This window comes from Vitis riparia, chromosome 14 (genome assembly GCF_004353265.1).
Source record: "Vitis riparia cultivar Riparia Gloire de Montpellier isolate 1030 chromosome 14, EGFV_Vit.rip_1.0, whole genome shotgun sequence".
NCBI classification, from domain to species: domain Eukaryota; kingdom Viridiplantae; phylum Streptophyta; class Magnoliopsida; order Vitales; family Vitaceae; genus Vitis; species Vitis riparia.
Window position 1 is genome coordinate 7,573,400 of NC_048444.1, and position 26,756 is coordinate 7,600,155.

General features: G+C 36.5%; 1 protein-coding gene across 1 annotated transcript; it reads left to right on the forward strand.

Moving 5' to 3' along the window:
- The first annotated feature begins 446 nt into the window (after positions 1 to 446).
- Positions 447 to 26,273, forward strand: LOC117931458. Its single transcript, XM_034852472.1, has 6 exons — positions 447 to 635; positions 1,370 to 1,529; positions 5,804 to 5,922; positions 19,168 to 19,213; positions 26,024 to 26,096; positions 26,183 to 26,273. The coding sequence occupies exons 2-6, from the start codon at positions 1,434 to 1,436 to the stop codon at positions 26,242 to 26,244; spliced, it is 396 nt and encodes a 131-aa protein (XP_034708363.1). The 5' UTR covers positions 447 to 635; positions 1,370 to 1,433; the 3' UTR covers positions 26,245 to 26,273.
- Positions 26,274 to 26,756: the final 483 nt, after the last annotated feature.

Here is a 26,756-nt window from a genome sequence, read left to right on the forward strand (position 1 = left end):
TTCTAAATTTTACTAAACATCTAATTTATTTAAAAAACGCTTTTTAAACTTAAATCATTTCGTAAAATTACTGCTAAATAGATTTTAAGTTTTAAATATATTTTAAAAATTATTTTTATATATAGTATTTTATTTTTAATCATTTTTTATATTTGTATAATTTTTTTAAAATAATAATAAAAAAAGTGAAAATAGCTAATAATAATAATAATAATTTTTTAAATATTTTTTTTTGTTTTTAACAATAAAAAATTGTTTTTATTTTCTGACTCTTAATCAATAATTTTTTGTTTTTTTTTTTATTATGGAAAACAGAAGCCATATCAAAAGACAGCTATCTAATTGCTAAACCTTACTCATCAGCAGAGCATCGGATTAGCAAACGACGCCGTTTCAATACTTTCTCTTTTGATTCTGAGAATAATGATATTCCCGAAGTGCAGGCTCGTTTAGTATTTTCTGATGTTCTTAGAAGAAAAGGACTACGCCATCACGAAATTCACCGTTTTGCCACTTCTATAAATTTTCATTTATTGTTTTGATAATTTCCAATGGATTAATTCTGTGTTTCCTGCTGAGATCCTCCGAAGCTGTTTGCCATGGCTTCAGCTCTCGTGGCCGTTCGTGATTTTCAGGTATTTTTTTTTCCTCAATCAGGCTTTAATTTCATGTTTCAATTTTCATCCGTTTGGTTCCTTGTAAATTGGTACGGAGCAGTCAACTAATTCCGGCGAAATAGAAGATCTAAATGACCAAATTTTCCTGTTCAAAAGAAGATCCCTCTTCTTCTTCATTCTCAAACAGGAATGCATAAACAAAACTGCCACTTCATATAGATCGTTGTGGCATGAACTCATTTATGCGTTGCCCCAACTTCTGTGACCTTCTCTTGAATTCTCAAAACTTCTGTCGTTCCATCCCCGCAAGGGCAGGGAACCCGGCTGTCTCGGTGGGAAAATAGGAAAATTGAAGTGCAAAAAAAAAAAAAAAGAAAAAAAAGAAAAAAGGCGGGAATTTGATTTATTTATTCATTTATTTTTATGTTTAAAATCATAGGAACAAACCCTCGACTGTACTTTGCCAATAGGTTTTTTGCTCCTTTTGATTGCTAGGAAAAAGTAGGAAAATTTGGAATCTTAGAATTTTCATTAATGGGGATAGGGTATAATCAAAACATTAGTCGACTTGGGCCTAATGATATGGCTGTTCGGCTTTGTATCTTTTTTCAGCAACCAAATGGGAGGATGTCGGGGATTTTTTTTCCCTTTTCATTTCCTATGGGTTCTTGGCAACCAGCGTGTTAAGGTTTATTGAAATCGATGAAACTGTTATGTTAACCCCCAATTTTGGTAATTTTTTTGGTAATTAGGTGGAAAGTGAATGGGGTTTGAAGTGGAGGTGAGGTTGCAATAAGTGTTTTGTGGCTTAAAGAAATGAAGGCAGGTAGTGCGGCAAAGTTAATAGTGGATGCCCTTCTGCAGCGGTTTCTTCCGCTTGCTAGGCGTCGCATTGAAACTGCACAAGCACAGGTACAGATGGTTTACTTCTCATTCTGGGTTGTGAGGTTATATTTTATGTAAATATGTTAGTTTATGGTTCTAGGGACATGTTTATAATTTCCTGAAAAATAGAAAGGTATGCTTAAAAGTTCACATAAGCCATTTATAAAGGTTTAAGTGTTATTTTCCTTATCTTATGATTTGATATGTTGTTAGTCAAGTTATAGGACACAAATAATGTGAGGATTTGAAATGAGAGGAAGTTTAGTGAAATAAAGTGTTGTATTTGGATATTCTAGGGAAATTGAATGGGCCTATTAATTGCAATTTGAGCAAAAAATTCGTTGTGTAGAATGGGGACACTTAAAGAAACCAGGAGCTCTGACTGCAATTAATGATAGAGGATTAGTTTTAGAAAATCTTGAAATCTGCAATTGCAGATTTTGACATTATATATGAGGATGGCTATTTCTGTATCAGTTTCATTCATTATATAATTGTATAGAAATTCATTATTATGAACTCCTTTTATCTCATCTTATTTCTTTGCCTATCAAAAAGAAAAAAAAGAACATAAAACATGCATGGGAGCTCTATGACTTCCATGTGAAGTTCAAATGTGCTTTTACGCTGATGAATTGGGGGGTTTCATCTTTCATCTTTCATTAAGCACAATATCAGTTCATGGTTTATATGGTTTTATTGTAGACTCAACAAGAACGCTTGTATCGATAAATTTAAGTTATTTTCAGTGGCACTAGGGTGCACATGACCATCTGATTCATGGGAATCATTTGGTGTTTCACAACTAGAGTCTCTCATCCTCCACTCTATATAATATCGTGCTTATACTTTCATTATTTCCTTGTTAATGGATGAAATTCATCATTCAAATATCATTTTTGGTTAACATGCTACATATTATCAAGGAAAAATCTATGAAGTTTTTGATTGGTTTTTGGCCTCAATACAAATAAAAAGCAAAAAAAGAGTAGTTAGTAAGAGAAAAGTTTAGAGGAATCTACAGGAAATTGAAAGCGTTGAAGCACACTGTGACTTATAAATAAAGAATTCAGAATTTCATTGTTCAGTACACAGTAGTATGCCCGCAGCTATTGTAGTTCATAGAATTTGGGAATGGGGAACAATTGGAAAATCCAATCCCAAATTACATTAACCCGTTTAGAAATGTTGAACCGATAATAAAAAAGGGTTTATGCTTTGTCCAAGCCATAGTCATGGTTGTGATGACTGTCAATTATTCCATAGTACATTTTTTTGATAAGCAAACAATGCGAATATATATGTATATATATTAAAAAGAGGTGCCAAATAAGTGGCCTAATGAATATAGGACGTATACACCCAATGCCAAAAAGCCCAAACAATACAAGAATCTACAAGAGAGGAGGGGTAACAATACCACCACACTTAATGAGAGCCCAACTAATCATAGAAACTAACTAGAGTAAAAGAACTGTCATTTAAAAACATGTTAGTCTCCAACCGAAGAAAGCAAACAAAAGAACTTTTTAGCCTTTGGATGAAAAGCACTTCATCATAAAAAACGATCCTATTCTTTACTGTCCAAAAGAGTATAAGGGACCTGCTCTCTAAACCTTATTACGTTTTTTGTCCACAAACTAACCATACCAACCTAGGAGTGTTTCTCTAAACGACGAGGGAAGCACCCAAGACACCCTGAAAAGTGCAACGAGCAACTCCCATAAAACCCTAGTTTTTTCATAGTGCAAAAGGATGTGGTTTATGGATCTTTCCTCCACTTGGCAAAGATAACATCTATTTTCTAAAGACCACCTTCTTCTTTGAACTTGATCTAATGTTAAGGCTTTTCCGCATGTTGCCTCCCAAACAAAGAAACATACCTTAGGTTACACCCACGGGGTCCAAATAATTCTCAATGAAAAAGAAACTGAATTGCCCGACTCCCAAGAGGTTATAGAGGGATTTAATTGTAAACTTGCTGCTTTTCGTCTCTGTCCACAGCACCTTATCTTCCTCATCCCTACACACTCTCTTCCCATGCAAACACAACAAAAATCTCTCTACATAATCCACTTCCCGATCATTAAAAGATCTAGAGAAGCAAGGACTCCACCCTCCCTCCCCTCTTTCAATTGAGTGATTCCAAACATCCTCCATCCATGCCTCCTTAGAAACTACTTAAGCACACAAAGAAGGGAATGCAACACTCAAAGGATATGCACCACTTGACTCACCCAATCCACCTCTCCCTAAAACTCATTTTTTTTGTAACCGAAAGTAAGAAAGACCAATTCACATGATCATATGCCTACTCAATGTCAAGTGTGCATAGCATGCCACAATCATTACTTTTTAGAATCACATCAATGGCCTTATTAACAATAAACACTGCATCCAAAATTTGTCTTCCCTCTACAAAAACATTTTGGGCCTTGAAAACCACTTTTCCTACTACTTTTTTTAGTCTATTGGCTAACACCTGGGCCAATCACTTGTACAACCCACCTACCAAACTAATTGGCTTAAAATCCATCAAATCTTTAGTCTTTTTTTTTTTTTTTTTTTTTTTTTTTTTTTTTTTCTGGAATTAAAACTAAAAAGATTGCATTCAAGCTCTTGACAAAACTGCTATGCTCATGAAAATCCCTAAAGAAGCCCATCACCTCATCCTTCACAAACTTCCAAGAAAACTGCCAAAAAGCTATAAACAAAGCATTAGGTCTTGATAGTTTATCCCCGTTAAAGCCTGAAAGGCATCAAACACCTCCTCCTATGAGAATGGCTCCTTTAACCTTAAGGCCTCTTGAGCCTCAAAATCCTCAAACAACATTTCTGATAGATTTCCAATGCCTGACCCTATACCCATCACTCACTCCACGGGAATGCCATCCTCCCTCTTCCTCGTATTTTCCACTAATGATCTGATTTCAAAATGCTCCTCTTTTAATTGCATATTTCTAATTCCATTTGCACAAAAGAGCCTTATTCAATAAGGAAAGACATCCAACGCTCGACAACACCCTCCTCTCACTCTTCTTCGTGCACACTGTTAGCTACTTCATAAGATGCATCTTTTTCTCTGACACCTCATCTCCCCAAAGGAAGCCCCTTTGAATTTTCTCTAACCTCAATTTGACATTTCTTAGGATGCTAAACAAAGATAAAAAGTATATGTTTAGGCTAGATAAAGTACTCTTGGTCAACGTAAGTCTCCCTTCTTTAGAGATATATTACCTTTTCCATATTGAAAGCCTTTTATGAAACCTTTCTTCCACTCCATCCTAGACCATCACTGATCTAAAAGGAGCACTCGACGGAAGATCCAGAGAAGTAGACGGAAGCTTGCCTTCTTTGCACCCTAACTTCGAGACCAACTCTTGAACATGATCCACCCTATCAATAAGAATTGGCTCACTCTTATCTAAGTTAATTTTTAGCCTTGATAAAGCTTCTACATATGAGCAATCAACTTAAATGGACCATTTGATCTTAGGAAGCCTCACAAAAACAAGAGTGTAATTTGCAAACAAGAAATGAGACACCTCCTCCTCTTCACCACCTTTCCCCTTCACCTTAACTCCCATAAGGTATTCACCCTCCCTAACTCTCTTGACAAGGCAGCTAAGGGCCTCCATTGCGACAACAAATAAATAGGGAGACAAGGGGTCCCTTTGCTTCAAGGCTTTGGGGCTTTGGAGCTTTGGAAGAAACCAAAAGGGGTACCGGTAACAATCATAGAAAACCTTGTAGAAGATATGCGCCATTTAATCCATCCTACCTATTTTCAACCCATATTCATCTTTTGAAGAACTAAGATCAAGAAATTCTACTTGGCATGGTCATACGCCTTTTTAATGTCTAACTTACACAATACTCCACAAGCATTACTCTTCAAAATAGAGTCTATTGCCTTGTTTGCGATGAGCACCACATACAAAATTTATCTACCCTCTAAAAAAACATTTTAGGAATTGGAGATCATCTTGGCCACCACCATCTTTAGTCTCTTTGCTAAAACTTTTGTTAGGACTTTATACAAACGGCCTACTAGGATAATAAGCCTAAAGTCTTTTAAATCCTTTGTAGATGTTGATTTGTTATGATAGATAAAATTTGATGACTGATGATGAGGAATTTAGGGTTCATGTAGTTTCTTCTACAAGTATAAATGTACTAACACATGCCTTTTGATATCCTACATCATGTGAAATAGGGTTATTTTATTTGAACAAATGCCATTGCTATATTCATTAAATAGACTATGCATTATTTCTCATTTTTACATTGGGAATTTACAGGATGGACAGTACCTTCGGCCATCAGACCCAGCCTATGAGCAAGTATTAGATTCATTGGCTATGGTGGCACGACATACACCTGTGCCTCTTTTGGAAGCTCTTCTTAGATGGAGAGAAAGGTTGGTCATTTCTTCATTCTTTTCCATTTCATTTCCAACAATTTTTCTTTGTGAATGTTTTTTCAGATTCCAGTTATATCTTGTCTAGGGGACAAAAGCCTTCCTTTTTAGATGTTTTTGTACTCACAACAATTATGGAAAAACTATAATTTATAGGATACTTATAGTTTGATTGTGCTTGTTGGAGATTACCGGTTCATGACATATGCTTGCATATAATAAAATTTTATTTTGAAAGATTCTGTAAAGTTACATTGTCTTGCTAAGGTGTATAGCACATTTGTTACGTGAGTGCCTTAATAACTGTTTATTTTTTTTTTCTCACAGTTAAGACTTTCACTACCATTATAATTATTTCTAAGCTCTTCCTCTCTTTAGGAGCAATCGATAGAGTATCAACAATACATATATATATATATGTGTGTGTGTGTGTGTATAATACAAACATTATGTATATTTATACGTTTTTTTCAAGCATTTTCTTTTTGGATTTTACAGAAGGGATATGTATAAAATATGTAAAACAATAGTAAAAATTGTTAAGCATTTAACGAATCTTATAATTCTTTTCTAATCACAACCATAATACTTGGTTAACAATTTTAGGAATTTGTGGTTCCTATCAAATCTATTATCACTAACAAAAAAATTCCCACCAAATCTATTACCACTCTAACCAAAAAATCTATTCCCATCCTAGAGTTTGGTTATTTTTGGAATTTCTTATGAATTAATAAAAATTTATTAATACTTTAAGTGTTATTTATGGAAATTAGATTTGTTATGAATAAAGAAAGAATAAATATAGGGTGCACATGTTACTTTGATTTTTATCCTTGGAATGAGAATTAAAGGAAAAAAAAAAGCCAAGTCTAATGCATGTAAGAAATCTTAAAAAATTCTGAAATTATATGCATGTCACGTATTGTAGTATTATATTTATCCTTAGGTTATCATGGAAAGTACTAAGGAAAAGAAAAAACTGTTAAGGAAAATAATTTTCTCATGTTTGATTGTATTATAAAAAATTCTAAAGAAAATCAAATACAATTAAAATTATATAAAAACTTATGCATTTTAAAATTATTTAATCTTTATATGGAATAGTTAAAATAAGTGAAATGAGTTTTTTTTTTTTTTTTTTTTGATAGGTAAAAGGAAATTGTATTGAAAAAAAGGTATACATGATGTATACATATACAAAAACCAATAGGGGATTTATCATATACATAAAGCAACCCCATCCTATGGGGATCCTAACCAATCCACAAAATCTATCAAAGAAGTAACATTATCCCCATGTACACTCTAACCCAATCCGAAAATAGATATAAGAAAGAAGTTTGAATTGTTTGATTTAAGCTTTCCCTATCCTTAAAAGCTCTCCTATTTCTTTCCCTCTAAATGGACCAAAAAGAAAAAAAAAAAATGCATAGAGGGGCAACTTTCCAAGCCTTTTTCCTCTTTTTGCCAATCGAGAAGCCACTCCAACTTAAGAGCATGAAATAGGGTAAAAACCATCTACCACAATATGCTTGCTTTTGGATAGTGCAAAAGAATATGAACTTCTGTTTCCTCTTCAACCTTGCACATGTAGCATCTATTTGGCATCTTCCATACCTTCCTTCTGAGTTGATTTTGTTTCAATATCTTACCCCAAGTTGCCTCCTAAGCAAACAAGCTAGCTCTTGCAGGGGCCCAAGAGTTCAACACTTTACTGTGTTGGAAAGGCTCCGCACTCCTACTTGCCAAAGAGAAGTAGAAGGAATGAATTGGAAAATCTCCTTTCTTAGTCCCCAACCAAACCATGGCGTCATTAGTACCCAAAACTACGAAGCAGTTATGCAACCTCCCAAAAAAGGCATCAACATCCTCCAACTCCCAATCATTGATTGTCTAATAAATCTTAGACCCCAACCGCCCCCATCCCAAACATTGACCACTCAAGCATCCTTAGAGGAAGCAATAGCAAAAAGGCCACATCACTCAAAGGCAAATCCCTACACTACCTATCTTTCCAGAATTTCACTCCATTGCCTGAGTGAACCTAAAGACTTGTTTTATCTTTGAAGACCTCCCATCCATTTCTAATTGCCTTCCAAAGCTCTATTCCATACCTTCCTTTCACCTTCTTTGTGCGCCATCCCCGCTCCTATAACCTATACTTGCCAACAATTACCAGTTTCTAGAGAGGCTTCCTTTCCCTCACAAATTTCCAAGACCATTTCCTAAAAAGGGCCTTATTGAAGAGTGAAAGGCTTTTAAAATGCAAACCCCCTTTTTGTTTCTCCATGCAAACAATTGACTAACCAAATGAGGCTTATTCACCAAAGCCCCTCCTCCCTAGAGGAAGTTTCTTTGAATCTTTTCCAATCTAGCCGTCACTCTTTAGGGGATAACAAAAAGGGACATATAGTAAATGGGTAGACTAAATAATGTGCTCTTAATCAATGTCCGTCTTCCACCTTTCGAAAGTTATTGTCTCTTTCACAAAGCAAGCCTTTTTTGGAATTGCTCCTCCACCGCTTCCCAAACCCTATTAGACTTGTAAGGAGCACCCAAGGGGAGGCCTAAGTAAGTGGTTGGAAGAGTACCCACCTTCCAACCTAAAACCTCGGCAAACTCCTCAAAATTTGGAACGTCCCCAACGAGGATCAATTCACTTTTCTTCAGATTAATCTTTAGACCCAAGCATGCCTTAAACCACATAAAAACCCAACTTAGGTACTCTAAATTTTCCTTGTTGGCATCACAAAAAATGAGAGTGTAATTTGCAAAGAACAAATGGGAGACCTCTACTCCCGTCTCATGCCTTTCTTTAAACCTTGAACCCCTCAATAAAGCCACCATTCTTGGCCTTAGAAAACAAGCAGGAAAGGATCTCCATCCCTAAAATAAACAAATAAAGAGACAAAAGGTCTACTTGTCTCAACCCTCTAGAGTTGCTTAAAAAAGCAGAAGGAGTGCCATTGACCAAAATAGAGAAACGGACCATAGAGATACACCATCTGATCCAATACAACCACTTGGAGCCAAAACCCATTTTATCCATAACTGCAATGACACAACTCCAATTTACATGGTTGTATGCCTTTTCTATATCCAACTTGCATAAGGATCCTCTCAAATTATCTTTTAAGTCTAGAATCAATGGTCTCATTAGCTATCAATACAACATCTAAAATTTGTCTCCCACCCCACAAGAGCATGTTGAAAATCCGAGACCAAAGTGTCCACCACCTTTTTGAGTCTATTAGCTAGAACTTTAGTCAATAGTTTGTATAAACCCCTGACCAAGGTAATAGGCTTGAAGTCCTTTAGCTCTTCAGCCCCCTCCCTTCTTAAACACCAAAACTACAAAAAGTAGCATTTAAACTTCTCTCAAAGCATCCCGACTTATAGAATTCACTAAAAAAGCCCATAACCCCTCTTTTTACAACATCGTGACAACCTTGCCAAAAGGCCAAAGTAAAACCATTCAAACTCGGTGCCTTATCTTCGCCCAAACTAGACAAGGTAGAAAAAACCTCATCTTCAGAAAAAGGAAACTCCAAGGCTGCTGAATTTGCCGGTGATCGAGAGTTAAATACCAACCCCTCTATACTTGACTTCCACTTCCCCGTCTCAGAAAGCATTAGTTGAAAAGCTCCTGCTACCCCCTCTTTAATACAATTCTCTCTCACTAGTGAAACACCATTTACCCTTAACTTTTCTAGAAAATTCTTTTTTTTTTTTTTGTGTTAGCGATTTTGTGAAGAAATCTTGTATTTTTATCCCATTTTTTTAGCCATAACTCTCTTGATTTCTGCCTCCAAAACATCTTCTCAAATAATGCCCTTTTTTTAAACTCATCTATGACACTCCTTTTAACCTCAAATTCCTTCGTTGTGAGGACTCTTTCTCTTTCCTTTGCATCCTACTATCCCAATTGCGCTAGAAGCCTCAAGTTTTTTGGTAGACACATTCCCAAAACGGAGGAAGAGCGGATGTACCAAAGGTTTGTGAGTTGAGTTGGAACTGGTTTGGAGGATTAGGGTCCGTGTGTTTAATCCATGAAGATAATCAGTTGGAATACCAGGGGGTTGGGTTCAAGGAAAAAGAGAAGGGTAGTTAAAGACTTTTTGAGATCGGAAAAACCGGATATAGTGATGATTCAGGAAACAAAAAAGGCAGAGTGTGATAGGAGGTTTGTGGGTAGTGTGTGGACAGCCAGAAATAAGGAATGGGCAGTCCTTCCGGCATGTGGGGCTTCGGGGGGGATTTTGGTCATTTGGGACTCTAAAAAATTGCACAGTGAGGAGGTGGTATTAGGTTCCTTTTCGGTTTCAGTCAAGTTTGTAGTGGATGGAAGCGAACAGTTTTGGTTATCAGCCGTCTATGGCCCAAATAGCACAGCACTTAGGAAGGATTTTTGGGTGGAGCTTTCAGACATTTCTGGACTTTCTTCCCCATGTTGGTGCGTGGGCGGAGATTTCAATGTCATAAGGAGATGTTCAGAAAGATTGGGTGGTGCTAGATTGACCCCAAGCATGAAGGACTTGGATGACTTTATAAGGGAAAACGAACTGATTGATCCTCCTTTAAGGAGTGCATCATTCACTTGGTCAAACATGCAAGAGCATTCCGTTTGCAAGAGATTAGACCGTTTTCTCTACTCAAATGAGTGGGAACAATTATTCCCGCAAAGTCTTCAAGAAGTTCTTCCTAGATGGACGTCGGATCATTGGCCGATAGTCTTGGAAACCAACCCGTTTAAGTGGGGCCCAACACCATTTAGGTTTGAGAATATGTGGTTACATCATCCAAGTTTTAAGGAGTGCTTTGGAAGATGGTGGAGGGAGTTTCAAGGAGATGGGTGGGAAGGTCACAAGTTCATGAGGAAACTCCAATTCCTTAAGGCCAAATTGAAAGAGTGGAATAAGAATTCTTTTGGTGACCTAATTGAGAGGAAAAAAAGCATTTTGTTAGATATAGCTAACTTTGACTCCATGGAGCAAGAAGGGGGTCTAACCCCTGAGCTTTTAATACATAGAGCCGTAAGGAAAGGGGAGTTAGAGGAGTTGATCTTGAGGGAAGAAATACATTGGAGACAAAAAGCTAGGGTGAAATGGGTTAAGGAAGGGGATTGTAATTCAAAATTTTTCCATAAAGTGGCTAATGGCAGGAGAAATAGGAAATTTATCAAGGTGTTGGAGAATGAAAGAGGCTTGGTGATGGATAATTCAGAGAGCATCAAAGAGGAGATCTTAAGGTATTTTGAAAAGCTCTATGCTAGTCCTTCCGGAGAATCTTGGAGAGTTGAAGGCTTAGATTGGTCTCCTATATCTAGTGAGAGTGCGTCTAGATTGGAATCCCCTTTTACTGAGGATGAGATTTCTAAGGCCATTTTTCAGATGGATAGGGATAAAGCACCGGGGCCTGATGGATTCACTATGGCAGTGTTTCAAGATTGTTGGGATGTGATTAAGGAGGACTTAGTGAGAGTGTTCGATGAGTTTCACAGGAGCGGGATAATTAATCAAAGCACTAATGCGTCCTTCATAGTTCTGCTACCTAAGAAAAGTATGGCAAAGAAGATATCAGACTATAGACCCATCAGCTTGATCACAAGTCTTTACAAGATTATAGCCAAAGTGTTAGCAGGGCGTCTAAGAGGGATACTTCATGAAACTATCCATTCCACTCAAGGAGCTTTTGTTCAAGGGAGACAAATTTTGGACGCAGTCCTCATAGCCAATGAGATAGTGGATGAGAAGAAACGATCAGGGGAGGAAGGAGTTGTCTTTAAAATTGACTTTGAAAAGGCTTATGACCATGTGAGTTGGGATTTTTTGGACCATGTGATGGAAAAAAAGGGGTTCAATCCTAGATGGAGGAAATGGATAAGAGGCTGTCTGTCCTCGGTGTCTTTTGCAATTCTAGTGAATGGAAACGCTAAAGGGTGGGTTAAGGCAACTAGAGGTTTAAGACAAGGAGACCCTTTATCCCCCTTTTTGTTTACCATAGTAGCAGATGTATTGAGCAGGATGTTATTGAGAGCAGAGGAAAGAAATGCCTTAGAGGGTTTCAGGGTGGGTAGGAACAGAACAAGGGTGTCCCATTTACAATTTGCAGATGACACCATTTTCTTCTCTAGTACTCGAGAAGAGGACTTGCTAACTCTCAAGAGCGTTTTGCTGGTGTTTGGGCATATTTCTGGGCTGAAGGTTAACCTTGACAAAAGTAATATTTATGGCATTAACCTCAGTCAGGATCATGTTCTTAGGTTGGCCGAGTTGCTTGATTGCAAGGCATCTGGGTGGCCCATACTTTACCTGGGTCTACCTCTGGGTGGGAATCCCAAGTCTAGTAGCTTCTGGGACCCTGTGATTGAGAGGATTTCGAGCAGATTAGATGGGTGGCAAAAGGCATATCTTTCTTTTGGAGGTAGGATAACTCTCATTCAATCTTGTCTCACTCATATGCCTTGTTACTTCCTCTCATTGTTTAAGATTCCCGCCTCCGTGGCAGTAAGAATTGAGAGGTTGCAAAGAGATTTTTTATGGTCTGGGGTTGGGGAAGGCAAAAGAGATCATCTAGTTAGTTGGGATGTAGTGTGTAATCCGAAGACGAAAGGGGGTTTGGGTCTCGGAAGGATTTCCTTACGGAATTCCGCTCTCTTAGGGAAATGGTTGTGGAGGTATCCCAGGGAGGGTTCAGCGTTGTGGCATCAGGTCATTTTAAGCATTTATGGATCACACTCTAATGGTTGGGACGCCAACACTGTTGTTAGATGGTCACATCGTTGTCCTTGGAAGGCTATTGCACAAGTTTTCCAAGATTTTTCCAAGTTTACTCGGTTCATGGTAGGAGATGGGGAAAGAATTCGTTTCTGGGAAGACTTGTGGTGGGGGGATCAACCTCTGGGGGTCCGTTATCCAAGACTACTTAGAGTAGTAATGGATAAAAACATTCTTATTTCTTCAATTCTCGGATCCACTCGCCCCCTTCTCTTGGAACTTTAACTTCCGTCGTAACCTTTTCGATTCCGAGATAGAAGATTTAGAGAGTCTCATGCGGTCTCTTGATCTTATACATTTATCACCTTTGGTTCTAGATAAGAGATCTTGGTCTTTATCTTCTTCAGGACTTTTCACAGTCAAATCTTTCTTTCTTGCCTTATCCAAAGTTCTGGTTTGCCTTCAGTTTTCCCTTCCAAGATAGTTTGGAATTCTCAAGTCCCTTTCAAAATCAAGTCCTTTGTCTGGTTAGTGGCTCACAAGAAGGTAAATACTAATGATATGCTACAGTTGAGAAGACCCTACAAAGCACTTAGTCCAGACATTTGCATGTTGTGCATGAAGCAGGGAGAAACAGTAGATCATCTTTTTCTTCATTGCCCTCTGACGATGGGGTTGTGGTACAGACTATTTCAGTTATCACATATAGATTGGGTCCCTCCTAGGAGCATCTGTGACATGCTATCTACCAATTTTAATGGGTTTGGATCTTCTAAGAGAGGGATTGTATTATGGCAAGCTGCGTGCATTGCTTTATTATGGGTGGTGTGGCGGGAAAGAAATGCAAGGATTTTTGAGGATAAAGCAAGGAATTCAGAGAACCTATGGGACATGATTCATTTCCTTGCTTCTCTTTGGGCTTGTTGTTCTAAGGTTTTTAAGGGGATTCCACTTAATGTGATACAACTTGATTGGTTAGCGGCGTGCAACTCCATTGGGTTGGCCTAACTTATAGAAGTTGTTTGTATCTAATTTGTATTTTCTCGCATTTGTTTCATTGTAGTTTTGTTTTTCTTTGGTGGGAGGATTCCTCATCCTTCTCTTGTACTTTCCTTTTTATCAATATATGCCTTTGTCGTTTCCAATCAAAAAAAAAAAAAAACATTCCCAAAACTCTCCTTGTTCCACACTTTAAGATCTTGCTTCAAGCTTTTGAGCTTAACTGCCAAAATATGATTGTGAGACCTCTGAACACTATGCCTCTTCCACTAGTTCGTTATGAGGTCTTTGAACCCTTTCGCCTTTAACCACATATTTTCAAATTTGAATGGAATCTTTCCATTTCATATCCCTCCACCATCCAACATTATTGGTACATGATCAAAGGCTAGGTTTGGTAGGATTTTTTGAACCAATCCACCAAACTGCTCTTCCCAATCACCAGAGACTAGAAAATGATCTAGCCTAAAGGCTAAAGTGTTATTTAAACCACCACACCACGTATACTTACCATTAGATAAGGGAAGGTCTTTGAGGCGCAGCTTGTCGATAATCTCTAAAAAACGCCTCATGGTAGCTGAAAGACTCGTATAACCCCTCATTTCCTTCGAAAATCTTACCACATTGAAATCCCCCGTAATACACCACAAGTCATTTCCAAAACCTCAAATAACACTCAACTCAGCCCAAAAATCTTTTCTCTCCTTAGCCAAAACAGGCTTATAAACTCCTGAAAACATCCATACAAAATTACCCTTGCAATTTCTAAAACGACATGAAACTAAAAAAGGACCTACCTCCATTTCAAAAAGCTCCATCCTTCAAGATCAAGGATGGAGGGCCATTTCTAACACCTGTTTCCAGTGGCGAATCCTCTCTATCTGACAACACCATGTCTCCTTAGCAAATCAAACCCATATCCCAACGAGCCTCCCTGAAAGCCCCAAAGAGAGGAGTAGAAGAAAGAGTCCCTTCCCCTGAGTCGGGAATAGAAATAGACATTGTACCTTGAAAACGCACTATCTTTGACATCAAAACTTCATCCACAAGAGATAGGACATCTCCCAACAGCCACCAACCATGCTCTTCAACCGGCGACACCCCCCACTTAAGGAGTAAAATAACACCACCGTAAGAACAAGAACAAAGTTGGGCTTTAAACCCTTCCTTCTATGTTGCTTCTGCATGGATTGGGCCCAGTAGACTATCGTGGGCCAAAATAAAAGGGTAAACTTAGGCCTTTTTAACCACCTTGGGCCCACTAACAATAAGCTGGCTTAGCCACCCTTCTTTGGGCTGGACCTTTTCTCCAAAGGGCCGAACCGCATCACCCATGGGTTCCATATTCAAAGAAGAATTGGCTTTTGCCTCTGTGAACCCCTGTAAAGCTGGCTTAGCAGTAGACGACTAAAAACCCTCCTCCCATGCTATGCTTGCAATCTCTTGCTCCCGCCTTTCCTGTTGCAGCCTTTCCACGAAAGGTACCGGAGAAGCCGCCCCTTCTACAGGTCTTTTCCATAGTTTTAAAAGGCTCAAGGCGCACCAAGGCACAAAATAATCTTAGAGCCTAAGGCACGAGCTTTAGTGAAGTGAGGCGCACCCTAATTTACATATATTTTTCCTTTATTTTTCCTTTTCTTCGTCTTCTTCACTTCTCTACTACATGACTGAGACTAGGGCAAAATTTGGGAGAGTTGTCGGGTTGAAAACAACCAAAAAAAGGGGTTGGAAGAGAAAGTAGGGCCAAAATGTCGTTTTGACCTGTTTTTTATTTTAAAGGAATAGGCTCCAAAACGGCGTCGTTTTGGCCTGTTTTTTTTTTAAAATAAAAAGGGCCAAAACGACGTTGTTTTGGTAAATAAAAAATAAAAAATAAAAATTAAGGCTTCTCTCTGCCCTTTGCAACCCGACGCCGGAAAAGAAGAAAAGGAGAAGAAGAAGAAGAAGAAGAAAAAGAAGGAGAAGGAGAAAAAGGTAGAGGATCGAGCCGCACCTATGGACCATGTTGCGCCTTGCACGCCTAAGCGGCCCCTTCGTGAAGGGGTGTCGCCTGCCTTCAGGCGAGGTGCCGGAGGGTGGCGTTGAGCCGCTCGGAGCCTAGGCGCGCCTTTCACAACTATGGTCTCGTCCTATCAAAAGACAACACCTCTTCTACTAGTTTTTGTCCAGTGATCCTCACATGAACAGTTGCGCATGGTTCACCACTCTTCTTCTCCCTTGTCTTCAATCTCTCAACTCGGCGAACCATTGGAGCAGCTCAAGGAGGAGTCTCCCATCACAAATTCACCAAATAACATAGATCTCCTACCACTACCTGTAACTTCCTCATCGACCCCTAAGTAATCGTAACCCCCACAAGCATCGCCCAGTTGTTTAAAGAAAACCTTATGCCACAGACAAAGCGGGAGTCTCACTATACTCACCTAGAAGGAATTTGGTTGAGCGCTCTCACTTAGACAGCCTACTGTTGGACTGCATCTTTCCAGCTTTAGTGGCCTTTGCTTGTAGACTCTCAAACCTTCTTGCAACACCTTTTCTGCCTCCCTTGCCAACTTGAATTCAAACAAAATCAAGGTCTCTCCCAAGGGGAATAACAATAGATTCCCTTTCAACCTCCAATGGTATCTAGCCCAACTCTCCAGAGATGATAACAACGGGCCCTCCTTTGAGACATCCCCCAGTTTCCCACTAAGCATTGATTAAGGAAATGCATTTTGTTAAAAGAATTGACATCCCCATAGTGCAACCACACTTTTTCACTCTCTGTTCCTTGTTCAGCCAAGGGAATGGCCTCCAATGGCACACGACTCTTCCCAGCTTTCACCTTAAAGGTATCATTCCTTCTTTCTCGGGGCTCTATTCCAGTAGTCTTAAATTTTTAAGCAAGAACAAACCACCCCCTCGACAATCCCTTCCCCTTCAGAAAAATCAACACAAAACAATTTGCTAACATAGAAAACCCCGAACATAGCAAGTATCTTCCTGCCTCATTGCTGCGCAACTGAAGCTAATAGCTCCTTCCTCCCTCCGCCCAAAAGTTTTTGAACTCCTTCAAGCTCTCCTTTTGGCAACATTCTTCCACTCCTTCCAAGAATAAAGACAAACCCCTCTCTTTGAATCTAATCCAACTAGAAAAGTTTCGACCCCTCTCTATAATAACTCTAGACAACTTCCCTTTGAATAGTTCCATTGAAATCTTAAAGGACTTGGACTCAATCCCAAACCAAGCCCTTCCTCCAACCTTCATCTCTTCAACTCCTATTACCCCCCATTTAAGTATGAATCTTTTTTATGATATCAGAATGGCATCCTAGTTGATATAGAGTATCATCAAGTGAAATGAGCTTGAAGTAGTATATAAAAACAATTTATTGATTTTAAACTTTTTTATTTTTCTTCACTTTTTCTTTCCTTCTACTTTTCCTCTCTATTTTCTTTTAATTTCATTTTCCCTCAAATTTTTCGGGAACCAAACATAACCTTAGTGTTTGTAGCATAGCATAACATAGCATCATTCAAACCAAGGCTCATGCTATAATTACTTAGGGTTTCAAATTGTTAATGTGGGTTCCAAATACCAATCTCTCTACATGATTATTCCATTATGTTGTATGTCATTTTCTATCTTACTGGAAGTGGACTGAGATCACTCATCTCTTTTTGGAATCTTCATCTTTAGTTCCACATAACTTGGATTGAAATAATTGCAGCTCCACCAACTTAGGGTGCCTTGTAAGTTGTATGCAGAGCTTGAGTGTGCTTTTGAGAGCATGTGCTGAAATTTTCCCTAGTAATTCCATTTATCGTTTCTTTTAAACATTCTGTTCATAAGTAATTTAGAAATTATTGAGTTGCTCAATAGTTGTCCAACAATCGATATTTTTTTTTTTCAAATAAAAAACAAGAGATGTATTAATCACATATAAAGAATTCATGAGAAGGATGAAAAATCCTCCCCAAAAATGCATAAACCTGATCAAAGTACAAAGAAACCTCCGCTACATAAGGAGATTTATACAAAAAGATAAAATACAAAAGAATGTACAAGGTACAATAAAGGAGAGTCTACATCATTTTTTTTTTAATGGGCAAGCTAGCATAGGTGGGTAAAGTAGGACAACCCTTGGTTGGTCGTCTACAATCACAATGTACAAGGTCCAATAAAGGGGAGTCTACATCATTTTTTCTAGGGGGGGAAAGGAGGACAACCCTTGGTTGGTTGTCTACAATCACATGGGTGAGCTAAAGCTTCAATCTATTAAGATTTAATGAGAGAAACAAGTATAAAATTACAGATGGAGAAAGTAAAATAAAATATAGAGAAAAAATATATGAAACTTTAGAGTCTTACTAAAACCTTTTAGGAGTCTCACCTAGAAGAAAAACAATAATCTCACTATTTAATATTGCATAGTATGCAAGAAATTTAATATTATTCATCATCAATCATTAATTTTGGCTTTCATCAATTGACCTTATTTATAGGTTTAGAAAACTCTAAAATCTAAATAACACTATTAAAAAATGGATCTAACTTATGGAGTAACTTATTAGGACTTTATTCCTTTCCTAAAATTATTAATTTGTTTTTAAAAATTAAAAGATATCAGAAACTTTCTTTTTATAATTAGAAACTTGCTGTATAAAAACTTTTATAATAAAGTTTCTAACAAAGGAGAGTTTTAAATTTGAAATACTTAAATAGATACTCTAAAAAGAGAAAAAAATTAATTTAGAAAATAAAAAGTTTAGAAACTTCTTTAAAGAGAGTTTAAAACTTTCTAAATTCCAAATAAAACTCAAATACTAGCTATTGACTAATTATGATGTTAGAAAACCTAAAAAACTGCAAATTACATAAATCCCTTGATAAAGTAATTTAAGATTTCTTTATTTCCTTTCATTATTTTCTTAGATATATCTTGAAGATTCTTCCTCATTAATGAATGGTTTGGGGGCTTCTTAATTGCTTTTATAGGTTAGGGGCTAAGTGTTACTCTTTTCTTATTTTAAAAATTTACTATACTATAAAAAGAGAAAGTATGTTTAAATGTTATAATTGACAGTGTTCTTAGTTTTGGAGTTTAGTATAATTTAGCTTCAAAGACAATGCAAAAGTTATGGAGAGATGCTAGTATATCCAATCAATGACAATATTTAGTGTGCATGACTTCTTGGGAGGGATATTATACAGTGATCGACTTTGATAGAGGGGTTCTAGCTGCAGTTATAAGTGGTGTAAAAATAGCATTGCTTTATACAGTTGTAACTTGTGTGACACATAAATGGATACATACAACACTATAGAAACGTATGCTTTAGATTTTGAAATGAGGATTTTAAAATCAAAGGTGTAGTAGAAGAGAAGAATCATGGAATTTTGCTTATGTCTATTTTGAAATAATATTCTTATTTTTGGTTGTTAAATATAATGCTAGAAGAGGCATGTTGGAGATTTCGTTAAGATCTTCATCAAATGAATTCATTGTTGAGTTTTTATAATTTTATGTTTCTCATTTTGTTGCAGTGAATCCCCGAAGGGTGCAAATGACGCATCTACGTTCCAGAGAAAGGTTTATATCATTACTACTAGTTACATGAGGATATTATTCCTCTTAGTAGACTCGATGATTATTTTGTATAAATATAAAATGCATGTTAAGGAATGCTAACCTATGACACTAATATATTTAATCTTTGGTTATTTGTTTATATTTTGCCATTTTATCTTGTATCTGCAAAATCAACAAGCATGTTTTTATTGCATATTTACCATTGTTTTAAAACCCGGACCAGACTATCCGGTCTGACCGTTGGCCGATGACCTTTCCGGTTTGGTCCACCCTTTTGGGCCGATGACTTATTGAACCGGCCTTGAATCGTCGAAATCGATGATTAGACTGGCGAATTGAGTGAATCGGCCGATTTGTAGTGAATCGAACAATTCATAGCATGTCTTTTTTTTTTTTCCATGAGAGATAGCGAGATGGTGGGAATGGGAGACTACTGGTCGACGATCGGTAGTCATGCTCGAGTTGTCGCCAGTGGTGAGGTGGCCGCTGGTCAAGGTAGGCGCGGGTATGGTAAGAGAGAGAAAGGGAAAGAAAGAAAATAAAAGGGAAGAAATGGAGAAGAAAAAGAGAAAAGGAGAAAAAGCAAAAAAAGGGAGCAAGCGGTTGGAAGAAGAAAGGGAGAAGAAGAAGAGAAAGAGGGAAAATGGGCGACAACTGGTGAAGAAACAAGGGGTTTTAGGGTTTTGTTTTTTAAATGAAGGGTGGAAATCAAGTATGAAAATGGATGGTGCAGATGGGTTCTTTGAAAAATGGGTGTAAATGGACCTGAAAATTGGATTATCTAAAAAATTTGGGTTTTTAAAAAAATATATTTATATTTATTTTTGTCATTTAATTTGAGATAGTAAATATAAATATGAAATATTATTAAAAATTTTAATATTAATTATATATATATATGTATATATATTTAATTACTCATAAGTATTTTTATTTTATGAAAAATTTTAATTATATATATATATTTAATTTCTTATAAATATTTTTTATTTTAATAATATTTAAATTATACATTTATGGTGTTATCGGTTTGACTGCGGTTCAACCACCGGTTCGTCCAGTGAACCGTGAATCGGTAATTTTTTCGGTTAATGACCGGTTCGGTTCTGAAAATGTTGATATTTACACTACAAGTTTTGGTTAGTCAATGCTTGTATGGATAATTAGAAATATGAATCAAAATGTTCTATTTATGTATCATCAAGATTTTAAAAATTATTCAAATCACATTATGGTGTATAGTTGAAGACACCTCATCGTGCTGATAATGTATTTCCTGTTAAATTTTTATTTTTGGTTTTGTTTTTCCTTGTTTTGTTCTGCTACAAAATTCCATTTGTTTCCCTATCATCTAAACTAGTTCATTAATTTGCAATAACTGACATATTGATACAACTTCTAATATTAACTGACTATTTCTCAGGATAAAACTAACATTATACTTTTAAACTTAATAAATTAGAAATGTGAATGGAAATTTTTTGCTTGTATGTAATTAAGTTGTAAGAAGTATTCAAATCAAAGAATTGTGCAATTCCTAGGAAAGTGAGGATCATATGAAAGAGAATTCAGAGAGACTTTTTGTGGGGAATTATGTGGGAAAGAGGAAAGATCCATTTGGTAAATTGGTTAAATGCTTGTAAGGATAAGAAGTACGGAGGACTGGGGCTAAGAAGATTGGAGGGTCTTAATCAAGCCTTGCTAGGCAAATGGTTGTGAAGGTTTTTCTTTTGAGCGAGAGAGTTTGTGGAGGAAGATCATTCGTCGAAAATCTTTTCATGTTTCACGAGGTGTTCTTCATAAAACTATTCATGTTTCACAAGGAACTTTTGTTTAAGGAAGACAAATCTTGGATGCGGTGTTGATAGCTAATGAGATAGTGAATGAGAAAAAGGTACTTTGGAGAGGAAGTGGTTGTTTTCAAAATTAATTTTGAAAAGACTTACGATCATGTGGATTGGGGTTTTCTAGACCATGTACTTGAAAGGAAGGGGTTTAGTTCTAGTTGGAGGACTTGGATGAGAGGTTGTTTGTCTTCGACAACTTTTGCAATCTTAGTGAATGAAAATGCCAAAAGTTGGGTCAAAGCAGTTAGAGGTTTAAGATAAGGAGATCCATTGTCCCCTTTCCTCTTCACCATTGTAGTCGATGTGTTAAGTAGAATGTTACTGAGAGTTGAGGATGGTGGGTTATTAGAAGGCTTCATTATGGGTAGGAGTAGGATTAGAGTGTCTCATCTGTAATTTGCAAATGACACGATATTTTTTTTAGAGCATGTTTGGAAGAAATGCAAAATCTTAAGATAATTTTATTAGTTTTTGGGGACGTATTTGGACTTAAGATCCATTTTGATAAGAGTATTGTCTTTGGTAGCAACTTGGGTCAGGATCAAATCACTAGGTTGGCCTTCTTGTTTAATTGTAATGCCTCTGATTAGCCTTTCCTTTATTTGGGTCTCCTATTTTGGGGAAATCCAAAAACATGTATATTTTGGGATTTGGTGATTAAGAGAATCTCGCAAAAATTAAATGGGCAGAAAAAATTCTTTTTGTCATTAGGTGGAAGGATAACTCTTATCCAGTTGTGCTTGTCTCATTTCCTTAGCTATTTCCTCTTCTTTTTTAAGATACCTCTATCAATGGCGTTAAAGATTAAGAAATTGTATAGGGATTTCCCTTGGTCAAGGGTTGGGCAGCACAAAAGAGACTGTCTCATTAGTTGGGACATGGTGTGTAAATCCAAGGTTGAAGGGGGCTTTGGGTTTGAGAAGATTTCTTTCAGGAATTGTGCTCTATTAGGGAAATGACCATGAAGGTTTCTTAGGGAAAGTTTTGCTCTTCGGAATAAGGTTATTCTGAGCATCTATAGGACTCATTCTAATAGGTGGGATGCTAATATTATAGTTAGGTGGTCACATTGTTGTTCTCGGAAGGCCATTGCATAGGTCTTTTAGGATTTTACTAGATATACTCATTTTGTAGTGGGTGATGGGGCACGAATTCGATTTTGGGAAGATTTTGAAATGGGGGGATCAACCTTTGTATTCTCAATTCCCAAGTCTATTCAAAATTGTGATGGCTAAAAACCTTCCTATCTCATTAATTATTGGCTTCACTTACCCTTTCTCTTAGAACTTTAATCTCTTGTTTGTATTTATCTCCATTCGTCCTAAATGTGAGAGCTTGGTTATTATCTTCATTAGAAATATTTACAGTAAAATCATTCTTTTTAGTCTTATCCAATCAATCTGATTCAGTTTCGTTCTTTACAACTAGTTTTGTTTGGAAATCTAAAGTCCCATTTAAGTTCAAGACCTTTGCTTAGTTAGTGTCATACAAGAAAGTAAACACCAATGACACAATATAGTTGAGAAGATCTTACAAAACCCTTAGTCCTGATGTTTGCTTGTTGTGTATGGAGAGTGGAAAAATGGTAGATCATATTTTCTTACATTGTCCATTGACTTGGGTCCATGGCATAGACTTTTAAGATCAACTAAGTTGGATTGTGTTCCTCTTAGGAGTATTTTTTATATGATCTCATATAAGGGATTGGGAAGCTCCATTGTAGGCAAGTTTATTTGGCAAACTGCTTGTCTCGCTTTGATTTAGGTTGTTTGGCAGTAAAGAAATGTTCAGATTTTTTAGGACAAAGCGAGGGTTTCAGAGGCTCTTTGGGATGTCATTCATTTCTTTGCCTCCTTTTGGGCTTCTTGCATGATAGCATTTAAGGATGTGGTTCAACTTGATTAGTTTTTAGTGTGTAGTTTGAAAGGTGTGGGTTAGCAAGGAGAGGTTGTTTGGAAGGAAATTATTCAATTATTGTTTTCTGTATATTCCCATGTGGTATTTTACTATTGTATAGTCTTAGTACTTTGGATGCTTCAACATATTTTATGATTAGTTCGTTGTATTTTTGGAGGTTTCCTCATTCTTTTTTTGTATTTTTTATCCTTAATTTGATACATTTGTTGTTTTTGATAAAAAAAGATAATTCATGGAAAATTTAGGGAGATGGAGGGGGGATGAACTACTAGAGGGGTGAGAGCTTCTTTTGGGATGAACATATGGAAATACATTAGAAAAAGGTGGGAAGAGTTTAGTTTCAGATTAGCTAGTCCAATTGGAAATGGTAAACAAACAAGATTTTAGTGGGACAGATGGGAGGGGGAGTTTAAGTTGAAAGACATTCCCTATGCTTTTTGGAATAGCCTCCTCCAAAAATGCTATAGTTTCGGATTAACGGGATATAGGAGGAGTCGGAGGTGGCCATTGGGAGGTTCAATTTAGAGGACCCTTCCAAGATTGGAAGATAGATGAAATGACCCAATTTTTGGAGCTTGTTTACCCATTGAAAGTGCAAGAAGGAGGGGATACTTTACTTTGGAAAGATGATAGGAGGGAAAACTTCAATATCAAGTCGTATTATAGATCCCTAAGTACTGAGAATAATTTAGTATTCCTAGCGAAAGAGATTTGGGGATCCCGTGCTCCACTTAGAATGTGTGTGTGTGTGTGTGTGTGTGTGTTTTTTTTTTCTTTCTTTCTTTGCTTGGGAAGCTGTTTGGGGAAGATCTTAACAATAGGTATGTTTGGGGAATATTTGATGTGTAGTCAGAAATGTCAAGCATTAATTAATGTTTCTTATCTCAATGTTAAAAAATCTGATTGCCTAAAAGAAAAGGTATTGTATGGAATAGTTTTCTCTTGTGGGGTTGCTTTGTGTTGTATTGTTCAAGATATTCCATGCACCACAAATCATGCTATCAAAGTTATGATGATGCTATTGAACTCTTGAAAGGAGTGAATGAGCAAATACCATGATACAATAATACTGTGGGAGCCTTTTTTGTTATTTAGGTGATATAAGAAAGCCAAGATAAGACAAAAAAACCTCCTTATGTTCTCTATTTGACTTAGAGAAAGTATATAAGAGGTTCTATAGAAATAGGCTATGGTGGTTTTTAGAAATTAAGGGAGTATTAGATAGATACGTTGACATGATAAATGACATGTAGGAGTTGTGACTGCTACGAGACAACTGAATCTTTAATCACTATGAGTTTACATCAGGGGTTAGTGTCAACCAAGTTTACCAGATATGATTTAGAGTTCAGTATACATACATAAACTTAAAATTGCTTCTTAGTTCTAATTCAAAGTTTAAAGGAAATTCGTAGTTCTAATTCAAAGTTTAAAGGAAAAAAATGCATGACAAGGGTTTTCCTTGCCCTAGGAGTGTTTATAGATCCTAGTGGTAAAGTGTTGAGAGATTTTTCTAAATATGTTGGAGAGAGTTTTACCATTGAGGCGAAGATAGTAGCAGTTTTGGAAGGTCTTCTATAGGGCCAGGTTCTAGGTCTCTCCAATCTCTGGGTTGAAGGAGATTGCTATTGTTAATTTGTAGGTGACTAATAAAGAAAGAGGTGTGTGGAAGTATGGTAAGTGATAAGTGCCTTCACAAAATTGATGATATTGCCACAAACTTTGGATGCTTTTTCTCTTGAGCTCCATGGTTAGCTAATCATGTTTCATCATTTAGCAAAGCAAGGAGCTAAGAAACTAACTTCTTTTTGTTATTTTTTCCTCCCTGATTTGTGTAGATCACGTGTATATTATTCTCTTTCCTTTGAGCTACAACTTAGTATGCATTTCTGTTGGAGTGGTTTATACATATTTATTTTGTTTCGATCAATTTCTTTTTCTTTTTTTTTTCCTTTTCTTTTTTTGATATTTTGGACGGATCTCTTGTCCTCCACTGTACTTATGAATTCATTTCAATGTATTTTTTTTTCAGTAAGAAACTCTTGATATTTTAATTTATACTAGAAGGGTTCATGTGCTAAGGGCATGACGACATAACTTGCCTTACAAACCAAAGAAAATCTCTTTGCAATTTCTCAATCTTAAATTCTATTGACACTGGAATCTTGTAAAGAATTACAAGAAGTTTCTATAAAGTCTTTTTAAGTTTTTAATTTTAAGAGGAAATTTTCTATTTTCCTTTTAATTCCTTTATTTGGAAGATTTAGGAATTTTAAGAATGAAATAAGACTCTTAATAAGTTACTATCTATAAGTTAGGTTTCTTTTTCATGGTTTTATTAAGTTTTTTAAAGCATATAGATAAGGCTAACTGCTGTAAAATGAAAATGGATGATGAATAATATTAAATTTTTTGCAAACCTGGTAATTTCTAATGGCCAAACTCCATTATTTTTCTTTTAGGTGGTACTCCTAAAAGGCTTTAGTGAGACTTTGAAGATTTAATTTTTTTTTTTTTGTCTTCAATTTTACTTTTCTGAATGCCATAATTTTATTCCTCATTCATTTCCTTAAATCCTAAAACATTGATGCCCTAGCCCACCTAGCTTGTAGACAACCATCTTATGGTTGTCCTATATTAGTTTTACCCCTGAGGCATGCTTTCCTAAACCTTGATGTGCATGTACATAATGCATTAATATTGTCTTGCTCATGGGCAACTTGCTATGTCTTTCCCAGTTGTACATGACTAGATGGAATGTTGTTGAAAATTTGTAATGAGTGCATTGCTGCTTGATTTGCTTGTGGATATTTTGCCTGGTTAATAGTCAATAGGTTAGGAATGGTGTAATGTTTATATTAGAAGGTGATAGGTATGTTGTGCTGGAAATCATTATTGTTTATTTGGACCTGTTAGTAGAAAGCATCTAGAAATACTTGAATTACAATCTAAAACACCTGTCTTCCCCTTATCCATATATCATCAGTATTATGCTTATACCAAGAAATATACTTCCAAGTTTGAAATGTGTTTATCTGTCCCTCAGCTTGCCGTGGAATGCATTTTTTGCTCGGCATGTATTCGTTTTGTAGAGTGCTGTCCACAGGAGGGACTTACAGGTTTGGTTAATTGTTATATTGCCTTTGCATTTCAACTTGTATTTTTTTGTTTTTGGTAAACTGAAATGAGCTTAACCTCATTGCAGAAAAGCTTTGGTCTGGGCTTGAAAATTTTGTCTTTGATTGGCTAATCAATGCTGACAGGTAAGATGGTTATAGTTGGGTGGGTCTTACATTTTAAACTTCAAGTGGTGGGCTTGCTAGTGTGTCTTGCATATGCTTCATAGCAAAATCGAGTTATGATCTTTTGCTACGGAAGTTTCAGTACCTTTCTACATTGATTTTTTAATTCTCTATAGTTTTGACTTTCACTCATTTTAAAATCATTGTAATCTTTTTGTTCATTGAAATATTCTGACATTGGTTTATCATGTTTGCTGCGGGTACTCCTTAGTGCATGGGATCCTCCTTAGAGCTTTTAACAAAGCATTAAACATCTTGTTTGCTTCAGTAGATGGATCATGAATCATTCTTGCTTTGTTTTCATAAATGACAGTTTGTGTTTTTAATGTTTTTTCCCCTTAGTTTTGTTTTTGTTTTTTTTTTAAAATATTTATCACTATAGTTGTCAACTCGTAAAACTTATCCTATATCATTTTTCTATTTTTTCATATTATGTATCATAAGTTTTTTACATAGTAAAAAATATATAGAACTAAT